This window comes from Micropterus salmoides, unplaced genomic scaffold, assembly GCF_014851395.1.
Source record: "Micropterus salmoides isolate LMB-PRFRI ecotype aquatic unplaced genomic scaffold, ASM1485139v1 Ms_hic_scaffold_9, whole genome shotgun sequence".
NCBI lineage: Eukaryota > Metazoa > Chordata > Actinopteri > Centrarchiformes > Centrarchidae > Micropterus > Micropterus salmoides.
The window spans coordinates 32,614,162-32,629,670 of record NW_024044681.1 but is presented as its reverse complement, the minus strand read 5'-3'; the positions used below and the strand labels follow the sequence as shown (position 1 = coordinate 32,629,670).

The following is a 15,509-nucleotide window of genomic DNA, read 5'->3' as shown; positions in this document are numbered from 1 at the left end:
AAACAGTCTCTGGAAGTCATCTTCTCTGCACAAAAATTATACAGAAAAATGTCAAAAATGCCAATAAAATGTGAAAACAACAACTTTTGCAGATTGACTACAGATGTAGCCAGACGGGAATCAGTCCCATATATTTATGTCACTCGTTCTCATAAAACGGCAATCTTTTCAATTAACACCAAGGGCACCGCTGAGAGTTCAGCTGTGCAAACTTGACAAAGAAATATCACTTTGTCACGGTTAGCCATGTTTTTTGTTTACGTTTGGCGTTGTGCATCTGGAACGCTTGGAGGTCGGAAGTTTCAACCGGGACCTCCGACTTTGACTAGAATGCAGCATTAGCACTCAAAGGGCTCCCCTTAACACACACACTTTTCATTCCTCTGCCCCCTTTCACTTCCTCTCACTCTTTCGTGTAACTGGTCACACTGAGAGTCAATGAACATCAGATGTGTGTAATCGCCGCTAGGATCTAAGACCTGGATGCACCTGTGATGTGCAAGATGAGACAATTACACACATGACAAGGTAATTAGCAAGAAGAACATAAGAGTCAATTTAACAACCTTGAAGATTTCCTGATGAAATGCCGGTATTTCTGTGATTATCAGTGACGGTGTCCATGTGTGTCCCATTATCAGACGACTAAGTTTGCACAGCTAGGATGTGGCTTTGGTCTTGGTTTGGGTCCAAACAGAATCTTCTTTCCCATGCTGGTCTCTTTGAATTTAACAGCATGCTTGGTATGGGACAAGCTCAAAATGTTATCCTAAACTGGAATGTAACTCTATATATACCTCAGATTGCTCTAATATGTTTTTCATTAAGGAATCTATGAAATTGTTACGTTTGATCAATGATCACGATGAGGTCAACACAACATACGTTACTGATACATTTTCCCACAACATAAGTTATAAATACAGCTTCTACTGAAGAGTAGCACATGTGCACTGTCCCGAAGAAGACACAGAGATGTAGCAAATATTACACTGTGACCTGTGTGTGACTTGTGTTTGTAATGGTTACTATGGGAATAAAGTCTCTAACGCTGAATAACTGTCTGACCTGTAGAAGCTGACCTTTGGTGGCCCTCTTTGGGTCTGACAATAAATCAAACATTAATAAAGCAAACCATTAAAGTGAATTACTGCCTTAGAATATCACGCTAACCGAATTCAACACTAATCCTAAATGTATTGCACTGCTCTCCACCAACCAGAAGAAAACATGCTGCTTGGTGTTCAGATGCACGCTGAACTGAGGTGAATATACACCAATTCACTTCATTTAAGGAATTAAGTTATGTTCTTTTTTATAAGTTTTTTCAAATACCCAAGGCAAAATTAAACTGGAATATAATGGAAGTGGGTAAAATCACACCTGGGCATAATGGGTGTTACATGTAGGTTAATATAAATGGGTGTGGTGGGATGTGGTCAGAAGAAGAGCAAAAACATGCTGAAACAATCTGCCAATAATGGTTCAATATGTGCAAACAACACATAGACACCAACGGGAATTCTTTTGACTCTTTTCAGTTTCTTCTCATCAGATGCCATGCAGTGGTACGTAATCCTTGGTAGCTGCTCAGCAGGACTCTGTTGTTGTTTGCGAAGACTGATGCTTAGCCAGTGTTCAGTGTGTCACGAGATGAATCAATGCATGGCTGTACCTCAAAGGCACACGGAGAAATAGGGAATCCTTTCCAGAAATAAAAGAGGAGAAAACATGATGTTATCCATGAAAGTACATCTACTTCAAAACATGTACACCATACGCAATACAATAGCTACTGTACCAAACCATCATCCGGCAAAAATCTAATCTTTCTGTCAGTGCTGTGATATGCCTTTTCTTATTGTTTCCCTTTGTTAGCTGTAGGGGGACTTTTGTTAAGGTCCATTGTGTGTTTGGGGAGTATTCCCCTCTTCGTCTGTATGTCAGGTGTCAATTACGTCATTCAAACTTTCTAAAGGTAATGTCTTCAAGCGTGAGTTTACCACAAAATCCTCATATGAGCGTGATGACATCAGTCCTCAGCAATCGGTTTTAATTTCACAAGGTCCATAATAAAATAAAAGTCATGGTCATTGTGATATTATTTTTTACCCAGAATTCTGTACTCACAGCACTCCAAGCCTAATATTGATATTGCTGCAATGAAATCAGCTGGACACCACTGCATTTCATTAGGCTATGCAACTGGAGCATGTGGGGAGAATAAGTCAGCCCAATAAAAGTGTGAGTATGCTGAATGGCTGGGAAAGGTTTGTGCTCGCATTTAAAAAAAGAAAACACTGGGAGTGATAGCGAGGAGTGAGGTTTTACTGCCAAAAAACTGGAGAGGTGACTGGGATTTCATCCAGGCAGATGGTCTTGTTTCTGAGATGGCTTAAACAGCTGAGCCAGAGTGCAGCATAGTGTTGATCAGCCAAGTCCAGGACCAGGACGGGTCGAGGTGAGCAGATCCACCAGGGCCTAGTCTGAGCTCTCAGACAGGACACCAGAGTTGCTGCGTCTCCCTCCACGCTTGTAACGCAGTCCCTCAATCCCTGTATTATGACTATAATCCAGCAATAAAGAGTTATAGCCGCAGTATGAGGTCTCAACTCGCTAATGAATGAGAAAGCACTTTGTGTTTGTGTTGACTTTAAACCACAGAGTTGAATGCGGGTCAAGGCTGATATCTGACTCCTGCCCTCCTCTTGTCCCTTGTGCGAGACTTAAATGCGGGACAACACACAACACACAAGGACGCAGGGTGTTTAGTGACATATCCAACAAAATCAATTAATATCCTAAATGCTGTATGCAAAGTCAAAAGAATAGAAGAAGATTCATACCACTCTCATATTTGTGCGTTAAATATGAAGCTACAGCCAGGAGATGGTTGGCTTAGCTTGTATGACTCTGTCCAAAGGTAAAAAAAAATCTGCTTACCATAATTAAAATGTTATATCATGTTTGTGTAATCCAACAAAACCCAAAGTGAAAACGACAACTGGCAACCTCACGATTCCAGGAAATCACCGTGTCCGGCCAAGAAATAGTCCATAACCTCCTGTGAAGCCACAGTTAATTAGTGAGCTTTAGAGGACTTGATTTTCAACCTTTGGACAGAGCCAGACAGGCTGTTCTTCTGCCTCTGTAGTTTGTGCTAAGCTAAACTAACCATCTCATGGCTCAAGTATCATAGTTAAAGCAAGCTTTTACTGTGGCCACAAGTGACAATAACAGTAATGGTTCATGCTAAAACAAACTAACAGTAGCACGAGTGGAGAAGAGTTATGGTTAGTTACCTGACACAGTGTCAGCAATATTACCTATCTAATGTTAGCTAAAGTTTGCTAACGTTAGCTAACATTAGTCAGCGTAAGCTCCTTGTCATACCAGACTAAGGCAGGGTGTACTGGCAAAACCCCAGACGGTATTGGATTGATCAAAGGTGCGTTTTATTTCTCTTTCACGGGTTTAATTTCTAAGATGAGGAATATGTTATTTTTTCTTTGAAAAGTTACGGTGCCACTTTAGTGCACCAACGTGTTACTGATCTGAACTATTGCTTTTTACTTTGTTGCGGTCATCTGCCTAAAACAAACACTTTAAATGACTTACTGAAAGGAGGAATTTACACTTAGATATCACTTCTCTTCCTACTCTGGTGTTATTTCCATTAAAAGCATGATAGTCAATAATACACATACTGTAATGCATAAAATTCTCTTGATTCATGCTCTCCCATTTGTTCACAGATTTCACAGAGGTAAATCTTCATGCAGCTAGATGCAGTTATGTGTGACATGTTGCAATGACAGGATTACAGTGTCTGAGTGACACTCACTGTCGTAATGACAAGGGATCTACTGTATGACAGAGGCCCGGTAATGACAAGGGTGTAGAGTATCGCTGAGATCTAAGAATGACCTGGGACTGATGGTGTGTCAGACGATATGGCTGCTGTATAAATGAGGTACTGATAGACTGCAGCGTTTCTCCTCCCTGCGCACACTGTTAATCCTACTTATGATGTCGGCTGAGATGGATTCTACTCTTATCACAGGAGGGTCATCAGGATTAGATGGATAGGACAATTTGGCCGGTGACTATTTATATCAATAATCAAAGCTAATGAGGACACTGTTATGGAGGTAAAGACAGAGAGTAAGGGTTCATTAATTACTGTCACACATATACACACATTGCAGTGTAAAGCCTGGAGAGCTAGGCTTAGACGGCCAGCGGTGCTGGTTTGGCTGGTGTGTATTTTGTGAGGTGCTTGTGATGATGAACAGTACAGCAGACTATACATTGCAGCAGTGCTGAGCTCTTTAAACTGAGCACTCAGCTCAAAAATATGAAGATGGCTTTGTAAGAAAGGAAATAAGGCCTGCTTATTCTCACTCTCAATGTCTCGGTTCTTGTTCTCATAAACTTTAAACTACAATAATAACCTGCAAACTATCAACGTTTTAAGCCGTGCACCTGTGCAAAGGCACATGCGCTCACAGGCTACCCCTAGGGCAGGTCTGGCTTCTATGATGGCACAAATGTCCCGTCTCTGGCCGGATGAAATGTCATTCCCAGAAGGCTGAGTGTTGAGGCCTTCAGGCACCTGTAGGGGCTTAGCTGGGAGAGCAGACTGTCTGCAGAGTGACACAAGGAGCTCTTGGGATCGAGAAGCAGGAAAGAGCTTGACGTGAATCTGGAAACAGAAAGCACTAAAGGACAGATTCAGCAATCATCAGCATTATTGAAATTCCTAATGGAAAAGACTATGAAAAGCCCAACAGGTGATACTAAAGGAGACAGCTTTATTGCCATTAGTAATGGGCTAAATTATATTGATAGTAGCCAGCCATAATCTGCCGGAAACAACCAAGAGGAGATCACAGTACGCTTCAAATGCTTTAAGTTACTGTTTTCCGGTGCTTATTGTGAACAAATTGATACATTACCTGGAGGCCTAACAACCAAGTGACACGATAATATCATGAGAAAAGTTGGATTATGCTCATTGAAGTGCATAATGAGGTAAAGGAATACAGAGTGCTTATTTCATTAGAAAAGGGCTTACTTCAAGTACTGAAGGCACTTTAAAGGTTACATGCACAGCCACATGTGTACATGTATGTAAGGTGCTGTGGTGCTCACATTGTTTTGGCCAACCGACATCTACTGGGGATCTTAGGAATCTGAAATAAACCAGTTTCCCTATGAGGATCATTCAAGTTTCATCTGGCCAGATGAATAAAACAAATAAATCACTAGCCAAAATACAAAAAAACAGTTTCCCCTGATTCATTGTGTTGTAATACTATACTACTATAACTACTACTACTATACTACTATAAGTATATTGACTATGGCAAAGATGAACACATCTGTTGTTTGAGGGCATGAATTGTCATTAGAGACCCTTGGTCCAAACACTCATTTTACCTGATTAAGCTTTTTGTCAGCACTGCGCTGGTGTGTACAGGACAACTTCATAAACCTGTTTCACAGGGGACATTTTGATTTGACATGGCAGAAAAAGCACAGGTGTAATTAATAATGAATCCATTATCAATTACAAAATTGCTGATTTCCATTCAGGTGCGCCAGGTCCAGGGCTTTTACAGCATATCGTGCTTGCTGCTACATCGAACAGAGCAATTGTTAGTTATTAGTTACACCTGTGTTGCCCCTGCTATGACAAGTCAATATGTCTTCTGTGAAACTATTTTGATAATTATTTTATTAATTTCTTCTATAGTTTCAGCATCTCAATTTTCTTCTTCCCTTTGCCTTATATGATAGAAAACTGGATATGTCCTTCAGAGTGTTGATCAGAGAAAAGAAGCTATTTGATGACATCTCCATGGGCTTTAAGACATTTTATCACTATGTTCTAACATTTTATGAACCAAATGAATAATCAATAAGAACCAGCCATATTAAACCAAAATAAAAATAATTATTAGTTGCAGGTTGGTGACTTCATGTATTTCTCAAACATAGAGTACCTCTACCCAACTTTAACCTAAGCAGAGGTCTAATCAGAATAACAGAAAACGTGTGTGCGCGCACAGGTGGAATATCCTAACTTCTATCATTAAATGAAACAAGCCACATTTAATTCATGACTTCTGCTAGGTAACCTGTGTGGGAATACCTGCTGTTGACTGATGGTCCGAATGGGCTTAAGGTTTCTCATACACTGAGAAGGTTTTCAGAAGATCTGGCAAAGAAATGAAAATGAATCTAGAAAGAGGGAAGTCTGATTATTCCCTTCTTCATATTCCAATGGTAAAAATATCCTTATTGTTTTTGTCTCTGAGTACTCTTCAATTATACCATTATAATGTTCATTAATGACTCGTTAATGATTTTTAGCCATGGTAGTGGTGTAGATCTATGGATAGATAATTGTTGGATGGATTTATGAATTTATATATTAATATGGTACAGGTATCCATGCTGCCCAGACGATGAATCACAGAAACACTTCATGTAGCACAGCTACGGCTTAGTCTTACAGCCGGGTCTCATCTGCTAGCCCAAACCCAGGCCTAAAGCAGTGTCCTGCACAGAAGAAGAGCTGGGCGCAACTGTGCTACTGGGTGGTAGCTCTTTAGTCTCTTCATCTTTATCGACTTCAATCTGTCAATCCACCTCCACTGTGGTCTCCTTACCCTCCGTCTCGTTGGCGTCCGTAGTATTGGCCAGCATAAGCGAGGCCATGCCGGTACTTTTGGTTGGATTGCCGTGAAATTTGGTGTACAAATACATGAATTGCAATAACTTTGGTGAACTTTTCCACTAGAGCCATTATAAGGTCAAAATGTTTTGTCCTATACTAAGGTTTAGAGACTTCGCCTTCAAACTTGAGCACACCCACGCCAATACCAATGCAGCCAGACCACTCTTAAAGGGGGCTACACACATCCATGCCATTGGACTGCAAGCCTTTAATAACAAAAAAAAACCCTCCATACAAAAGTTTATGTACATGGTCACTTACTGAACTGTATAGCAGTTTATGGAAATGATCTAACATTGTCATCTTTTAGTTTTAAATACATTACTTCTCAACAGTCAGCAACAACAGTACTGGATCAGAAACACAAAGTGGGCTGCGGGTGGAGAGTCCATCTTTGTCACAGCGGGCGATGCAAAGCAGCTGTCCACATCAGGACCCAGACACTGGTAATGATATCAGTCTAACATTTGACAATATTAATGAGCGACATCACATATGAGTGGGGAAAATAAAACTAAATATTGATTTCCTTTAAAACAAAGCACGCACAATTGTTGAGAGACATAAATAATGCAATAATTGAATACCAGTGCAAGAAAGCATCCAGAACATGGAGACACAGGACAAAATCACAGACAATAGGGGTTTGCTGTTAACACTTACAGTAGAGCCTGAGTGAGACATTCCAACAGAACACACAATCTATTTTTTTTTGTCTACATAATATGAGAATCAGTGGACTTAACATAACACTGATGTTAACATTGATAGGGTACATTAAAATTTAACAAATTAAAAAGAGAAAATAGAGGACATGAGGATGGACAGAAAATCAATTGCACCGTATCCCTGCCATGTGCTGTAAGCTCCAACTTGCCACTCTTGTGTTCCTCATCTTAAGACCTGACGGAGAAACTCGACCCCGTGTGGAGACTGACGGGTAGGTTGTTCAAGGAGAGAAGATGCTGTGTGTCACAGTTAGGGAGTCTCCGATGGGGCTACTGGTTCCAGTTCCCACCTCGTTTTGTAGTAGCAAAGTCCTGCCGTCTTCAAAGGTCACTGGTGGGATTACTTGAAACCAGACTGTGGTTGCATGCTAATGTGAAGCCCCGACGCACACGCATACATGTCGTGTTCTCCCTCCTGCACACACCCACTGCCATGTACCCTGAATGAAGGCTCTGGGAACTGTCTGAACAGTTGCTTGTACAGTCAAAGGTGTAAGTACTGGGACAGCATGATACAAGATGATTCACTTCCAGTTGCAACCATTCTTCTTGTGTGTCTGTTGTTCATGTTAATGATTCTATAATTCATAAAATGTCCCAAAAAAACTCAAGTGAGGAAGCGAGCAGAAGCTTCTCTTGTTAACGCGATTGCTGGAAAAACAGATTTGGAGCTGCTGCATCAAAACATTTTTATACCATGATTTACTGAGGCTGCAGTCTATGTGTGGATGTGAATCTTAAATGCAGTCCAGAGAAGATCATGAAGTTAAGATGAATAACAATAACTGACAGCAAATGAGGCCAAATTATTTGTCTCAATAATGGTTCATTGTTCCATCCAATGTTAATTTTTTTTTATAAATGTTGGCATCAAAAATAAAAGTTAAGCTTACTGTCCCAATACTTGAACTTTCAACTGCATTTCATTTAAAACTATGGAAATGTTTACAATAAGTGCAAATTGGTCGTTATTCCAGAACAGCTCCTATGATTTTTGATGCTGTGATAAGGGAGTGGCCCTGCCTTGTATTTGTCCAAACCCCCTGTGCAAGTTTTTTTTCACGCCTCCCTTTCTCCTTAGGTCCTTTGCCTCACTTATCAGAGTTCTTGCGCGGTCTGCGGAAGCTGGACATGTTCTCATTTAGTGCATAGATGCGCCTGGAGAACTCCTCAAAGCCAGCGACGTCCAGCTCACCCAGCACCTGTTCATCACACTCCACAGCTACTGCGTGGTCCACAGGGATGCAGCGGTAGTCTTCCAGCCGAGCCTCATCTGCTAGCCCTAACCCCAACCCCAACCCCAGGCCTAAAGCAGTAGCCTCTGTGCCCATGATCTCCTCAGCTTGCTCCACAGAGCAGTGCAGCTCTGGGACCAGGCTAACAGGCGCATGTCCTGGTACCAAAGAGCCGTTCATGGCGCCTGTGTGCTGACTAGTTGCCACCGTTTCCTCGCTAGTGTCCTGCACTGTCAAAGGGCTGGGCGCAACTGTGCTACTGGGTGGTTGCTCTTCAGTCTCTTCTTCTTTATCGACTTCAATCTCAATGCTTCTGCGTCTCTCCACCTCCTCCTTCTCTTCTTTCTGCTCTCCCCCCTCTTTGGCCTCCGTAGTCTTGGCCAGGTTAAGTGAGGCCATGCCAGCATCAAGGGAGGAGGACAGGTGTTTGGGTGAAGGCGAGGGCGGTGCCAGGCCGACCGGGGGCTGCTCTTCACCCATGGCTGTGTTGTAGCTGGGTGGAGGAGTTGGCTTGTACCTGAGCTTATCGGCTTCTGAGCTCGCCCTTTTCCTCAGGGCTCGGTCTGGGGAGCTGGCGTGGCAGGGGTAGCCTATATCCGAGGCAGCGGACACACCAAGCTGAGACTTGGTCGGCACTGGGATAGAGCTGGAGACATGGTGTCGGTCACTGGGAGGAACAAAGAGAAAGACACTAAATGAACTAGTTCTTGATCATGTATTTGATTGACTACAGAAAGCAACAATCTCTACAGCCAACATAAGAGAGTGGGAGGTCCTGAGGGGTCAAATGAGACAACCAGGGACTATTTGGATCTGGTTCTCCATTAATCTCTTTAACACCCCTCCACCCAAATCACCCAACTCCTTTCTCCTGATCCAGGAGAAAGACAGCTGCAGCTCTTTGCAACATGTATGCTGCCTGTGAGACTACACTCACATTCTGCTGACTGGAAACCCGCAGCAGGCGTCCACCCAAGTAGGTCAGAGATTTTTCTCTATAACAGATAACAGACTTGGGATCTGGGACACCCCACCCCGCCCCAGTACTGAAGTCATAAATTTACTTAAATGGGGGCCTCACCGCCTCTTCCGATAGTCAAGGCTAAGATCACTGGACTACTTAGAGGTCTGCTTAACATGACCTCTCCGCTATCTCAAGAGCAGAGGCACTGTACCGTTGGGATCAAAGGTGAAGCAGGGCCTCCATGTGCTCTCTAGAGATTCACACGTGTTGGTTGAAGAGTTGAGGACAAATGTCTGCTTGTTCAGTTGGATATGCAATCATAATAGATAGTCCTTATAAATCTTCTCCTGTCACTTTGCCTTCTTTGTAAGAGTGGCACGACATCAGTGATGAATAAATAAAATTGATATTGATATTGATGATAGCACTGGTGGACATATTTATTTATTGTGGTCTAGTTCGCTGTCTGACAGACAGATTCACCACTAAGCACATGACAGCTTGTAAAAAGGTCCCTGACCTTGAGCCATGCAGGCACCCTGCTCAGGTGGTCACAGGCAGGACCAGAGTGTAGAAGCCTGTCTAGTTTTAAGAGAAACTTGTCAAACTTTAAAGTGCCTATGATACAGTAAATGAGAAACATTCGTAGCCTGAAGGTACTGTTTATAACCGCTTATGGTAACAACCTGTAAATACTGGACCTCATGGCTAACATTAAATGGGCAATATGTAGTTTTTTAATGAAATCACTTATCAATTTTATTGCGTATTTTTTAACGGGTTTTAACCTCACATAACAATTACCCATTCACTTGCTTTCTCTATCCCTTGAAGCAGCCACTGCTTTGTTTTGGATATTAAAACCGACCCAGAACTGGCTTTAATCCTATTGGATAGGAAAACTAAAATTACTGCGTGTGAAATATATTATGATTTTGTGCTTTAGTTGCCGGCTAAAGCCAAACAATTGCTAACATTATCCGTTACAAAATTCTATAGTGGTATAGCTTTTCCACATGATTTCACCAGCTAATGGTGGTACCAGTTTTATGTCAAAGTGTTTATTTTAGCCTACAAGACATGATGTAAAGGTACAAAGCAAATGTGGAACTGCTTGTTTATACTAGCCTAAAGTGATGCAAGGCAGGGGCAGCCAGCTACATTAGCATGGATTTGGTGTTGTTTGCTTCGTATCGATCTAGATTAATTGTCGTTTTACAGATACTCAGGTACATAGCTTCTTTGCCGTCTCAGTTGCCATAACTTCTGTGACCCACATAATATACAATAATACAACATAACGGTGCAGGACAACACCACAGTGGAAGTAACGTTGCTTACTGCGGTCTGTTATACTAAAGTGTGGTAACAATATAATTTATGATATTCAGTCTAGCTCACTAACCGTTTTTGTAACCATTCAAAAAATTATCGAAAAGCTGTTGACTAAATGCCGTTAATGTAACGTTATCATGCAACAAGCATGGATTAGTTCAACATTAAGTTTAACGTCAATGAGTTTCCAGCATTTGTGTGATGCCGTCTCTGGTGTGTCGGTCTCTCTTTTGACTTGCTCAGTAGTTCAAGGACGCACACAAACACAAGCTTGGGAAGGTAGTGGCTGAAATGTGAAACCTCACCGCTAAAGGCCACTGAAAACTACACATAATAGCTAATAGGAGGCATGCATGTTGAATAGTCAACCAAGGTCAGGGTTAAGTAAATGAAGGCATAGGGTAATGACCTGATCCTGTGAGGTTGTTCCTATTAAGTGGGGAGAACTGGAGATGGACTGTGTTTTACTTGGCAGTAACTGTCTGTCAAAACACATCATTTAATACAACTGGCTTTAGCTTACCCCCCTAACAAGCACATGGTTAATTCTGCAGAAAAGCATTTTTGGGCAAAATGGAAACTATGTACTCTTTAACACCTCATTTTCTGGAAAGACATTTGAAAAAGAATGACCAGAGAGAAGCTGAATGATTTGCCATCTCAAACATTTATCTGTGACTTTCCAAATGAAACCATCATGGGCTTGTTGGAAACCAGTTCCAAAATTCAAAACCTCATAAGAATAAAGACAGATGTCAAGAGAAGTCAATTATAATTTCAGTAAGTGGAAAATGTGGTTCAGACTCTTTGAAACACAATACAGATTTGGAAACCGGAGACAACCTGCGCAGGACGAAAAGTTTAAGGTTTCCATGCATCATTTATAACAAGCTAATAAGTGACTACCACCTTTTTTAGCTTGACTGAGTGATGTCCTTAGGGCAATGGCTGATTAGATGACTTTGATTTTAATTATCATCAGCCAATTTCTTCCATTCCTTCCTCCAGCTGGCTCTCATATAATCTGCTGATTTTAGCTGGCCATCTACGCCACAAACAAATGTATTACTGACACTGGCATAAAAATCACATGGCCATCACACCGGTCTTTTGGTTAATGAGGAATTTTGTATTTGGACCGTGTTATTTTGTTCCACTCTGTTTCTAGGTTAGGCCTACATTTGTTCTATTATTTGTGTCAAATTGTGCAGCAGTGTATTAGTAACAGTGGAGACTGGGTGTGTCAGTGAGGACTTCAGCCAAGCAAACCTCTGGCCAGTCATAACATATTTTCATGAAACATTTTAACTGATGACATGTTTTAATGTGAGCAATTAGACTACACATGTACAGTATGGCCACTGTGAGCATGTGTGCCGATTAAGGGTGCTGGGAAGACAGAACTGCTGAAAAAGACTTCCTGAAGTTATTTGGAAAAACTGGAACTCATACAGCGTTGTTCTTACAGGATACGGCCCAATACTTGCATGAGCTAACTGTGCCTCTTGTTGACATTCTTGGTGCACTGCGTGAGATGTTTCATACTCTTTATAAACATTTACTCTGTCCCGGTTCTAAAATGTCATTCTCCTTGCATAAATCATTCTTAAAAATAGTTGTTGAACTGCGTTTTGAAGAGTGGTGGAATGAAATTCTAGGGATGACAATGTCTGTCTGTCGGTCGGCCCAGACTGAAATCTCAAAAACTATTGGACAGATTGCCACTATATTTGGGACATATATTCACGGTCTCCAGAGGATGAATCCTGATTTCTTTGGTGGTCTGGGTATTTCCTTGGGAACCACCATGAGGTTAACATTTATGGTTTTGCCACTCTTGATTTGTTGCCAGACATCCTTGAGCCATCTGAGAAAATGTCCCCCTGTTTGCACATTATTAATAAAGATGGGACTTCTGGGATTTCTGTGCAGCATGGATGACAAGCAAAGTGAAGTGATAGCTGCTCAACATACCATACTGATCGGGAATGGGCTGATGTAGTGATAGGTTTCCTCCACTGGTAGCCCAGGCTACCCACCTATAGTAAGACACTAAGTTTCACTGGGCCCCAGTCTCTCTTGCATTATCCTGACAACAACTTCACTGCACTGTAAATGCTGCTAAGAGGCTTCTGCCTAAATCATCAAGCAGACGACTTGACATGCCGAGACAGAAATAGCCTTAACCCCTCCAAAGCGTTTTGCCTGCTCTCTTCCTTTTTACTACTGATGTCAAACCTGGCATATTTCAGTCCGACTCAGGAATTCAGTATGCCAGACGATTCCACAGTCCAATCCTCTGACAGGCTTCACACATGCCAAAACAAACATAAACGGCAGATAAGATTTGGTTGTGTGATGTGGTTTAGGGAAATCCCTGTGAAACTGCAACAATAAACATTACTAAAAATTTGATATTCACTATGGTGGAAGTTAAGTTTTCGTTTTCCGTTAACGGGACATGACTTATTGACCGTCTGGCCTTTGAAGACAGGGAATGACGACAGCGCAACCTGTGCAACACCCTCCCACCGCTCAATTGTGCATTTAATTCATATTTCTACTGACATGAATATTCCCCATTTCAATGCATTATATAAGACTGTGTTTCATGTTTTTAGCAGTAAAAAACAAACGTGCACTGATTCGACTGACAAAATGCGAGTCGACTCTTCTTGACTGAACTTGAATCATGCGTGTTACCCGCCACTACTCTTTTCTTTTTATTATTGCTCTGCAGGCTTATAAATTATTTCTATAACTTTTGTAATTTCAATCTTATATTGTTTTATTGATTACTTAGTAACATCTATCAAGGGACAACAGACGGGAAAAAAACTCCTTTTGTCTAACTTTGGCGTATTTACAACAATGTTTATTAATGTGCACGGTCTCCAAACTAAGAAATAAATGTGTGTACAGTAAACTTCACTCCTCGTGATCAATGTAAGTGCATTGTCTGTTCCCTTCCTCTGTGTACCAAGTTAGTTAACTGGACACAAAGATCCTACTAAGTTCCTACTAAAGACTACTACAACAAATCAGCTATAAAACCGGGGTAAAACTGTACTGGACGTTCTAATAACATCTATGACATTTTTACTTTTTTATTTTAGAGGATTTAAAAGCATCATTTCAAAAATATTGAAAAAGAAATTAAACGTAAACACATGGTTGGGTTAGAATAATGCTGTAAACCAAATTGAATAGAAATGGCATTTTTCCCAAAGGGTATGGAGGAAGTGGTTTGGAGAACCACTGTACCTTTCCAGCATATCACATGAACAGAGAAAAAGGAAATATTCTTGATTTATCCTTCCAAATCATCATCCATTATTATAAAAAGAGTAAATCTATAGGCCACCTGTCAGGCTTAATGTACCTTGCAAATGCTTATTTTGGACAAATACATTTTATTTTATCTTTCATTGACAAAACTGCAGCTGTCATAATATCGCAACCCTTTGCCTACATCATGGAACACAAGGGGACTACCGTGGTTTTGCTAACTTTTCACTCACTTTGGGGAGGTTCACATCCTCCAGCTGCAGTGCTGAATCTGCCTGGCCAGGCGCTCTGCCACACCTTGCCTCCCTCATGTGCGTACCCCTGCTTCCAGGAACAGGAGTGGGATTAGGGCCCTGTGAACCTCTGCCAGGCCCTCAGCGGATGTGGAGCGGCAAATGGGAGCATGTTGAACGCGTTTGCTTTGATCTCCGTAGACTGTACAGTTTACAAAGAATGGGTTTCTGGTACCGTCTCTGTCTGCCTCTTGGTAATAGATTCCCCATTTTTACGCCGTTTCTTATCCTTCAGCAAGATTTTAAAAATCTAAAGTGCCCATTTTTCACAAGAGCTAGACCGTATATTATGACATGTTATGGTGTGTTTCTGAGACAGTACTGTTTGGAAATGTATAAAGATATCAGCAGCTCATCAGCAGCATATAAGCCCACTGTACAAAAATTACATACTGTGCAGTACACTGTTGCAGATTCATACATCAGTTTTTCCGTCCGGTCTGTATGAAATGCCATAGATGAACCCGGCATGATGTGGGTCCTGGCACTTTAGGAAAGGCTCTCCCTGTAGACTGGATACATGGTGTATTAGTTCTACATGGAGGGACGGACTGTTTCCAAATTTGTTCTGGAAACAGTGCCCTCGGTCATATCCTTCATCACATCATCTTTGGCTGGATGCGTGGAAGGAAGAAATAGGTGGCAAGGAGGACCAGAGGAAGAACATCAGCCTCTCTCTCACAGTCTATAGGATAATTACCTGCAGCTGCCATGTAGCTTTTTTTTTTTTTATAAATCCATATTTCATAAACTGGTTCCCAGTGCTTGAAATTGTATCTGAAGTTATGCTTTTTCAAACCAGGGGGAAAGGAAACTGGAACTGATATTGTTAAGGAAAGAGCAGTGTGTGATGAAAAATCAGTGCATATCCTTATACCTATTACAGGGCTTTGGGAAACAGTCACCTCCTGATCCTCACTG

At 41.5% G+C, this 15,509-nt stretch overlaps 1 protein-coding gene and 1 long non-coding RNA gene across 2 annotated transcripts in view; both read right to left on the bottom strand.

The window, feature by feature from the left end:
- Window positions 1–1,467: 1,467 nt before the first annotated feature.
- Window positions 1,468–3,220, bottom strand: LOC119894818. Its single transcript, XR_005442978.1, has 2 exons — window positions 2,944–3,220; window positions 1,468–1,704 (listed from the first exon to the last, which is right to left on the bottom strand). It is a non-coding gene; the product is annotated as an uncharacterized LOC119894818 (long non-coding RNA).
- Window positions 3,221–6,915: 3,695 nt separating this feature from the next.
- The window catches only part of uvrag (UV radiation resistance associated gene), a 91,508-nt gene continuing 82,914 nt past the window's right edge, over window positions 6,916–15,509 (bottom strand). Inside the window, exon 15 of the mRNA XM_038708162.1 lies at window positions 6,916–9,375. Within this exon, the coding sequence (XP_038564090.1) occupies window positions 8,565–9,375 (811 nt within the window). The 3' untranslated portion in view covers window positions 6,916–8,564. The remainder of the gene's footprint in view (window positions 9,376–15,509) is intronic.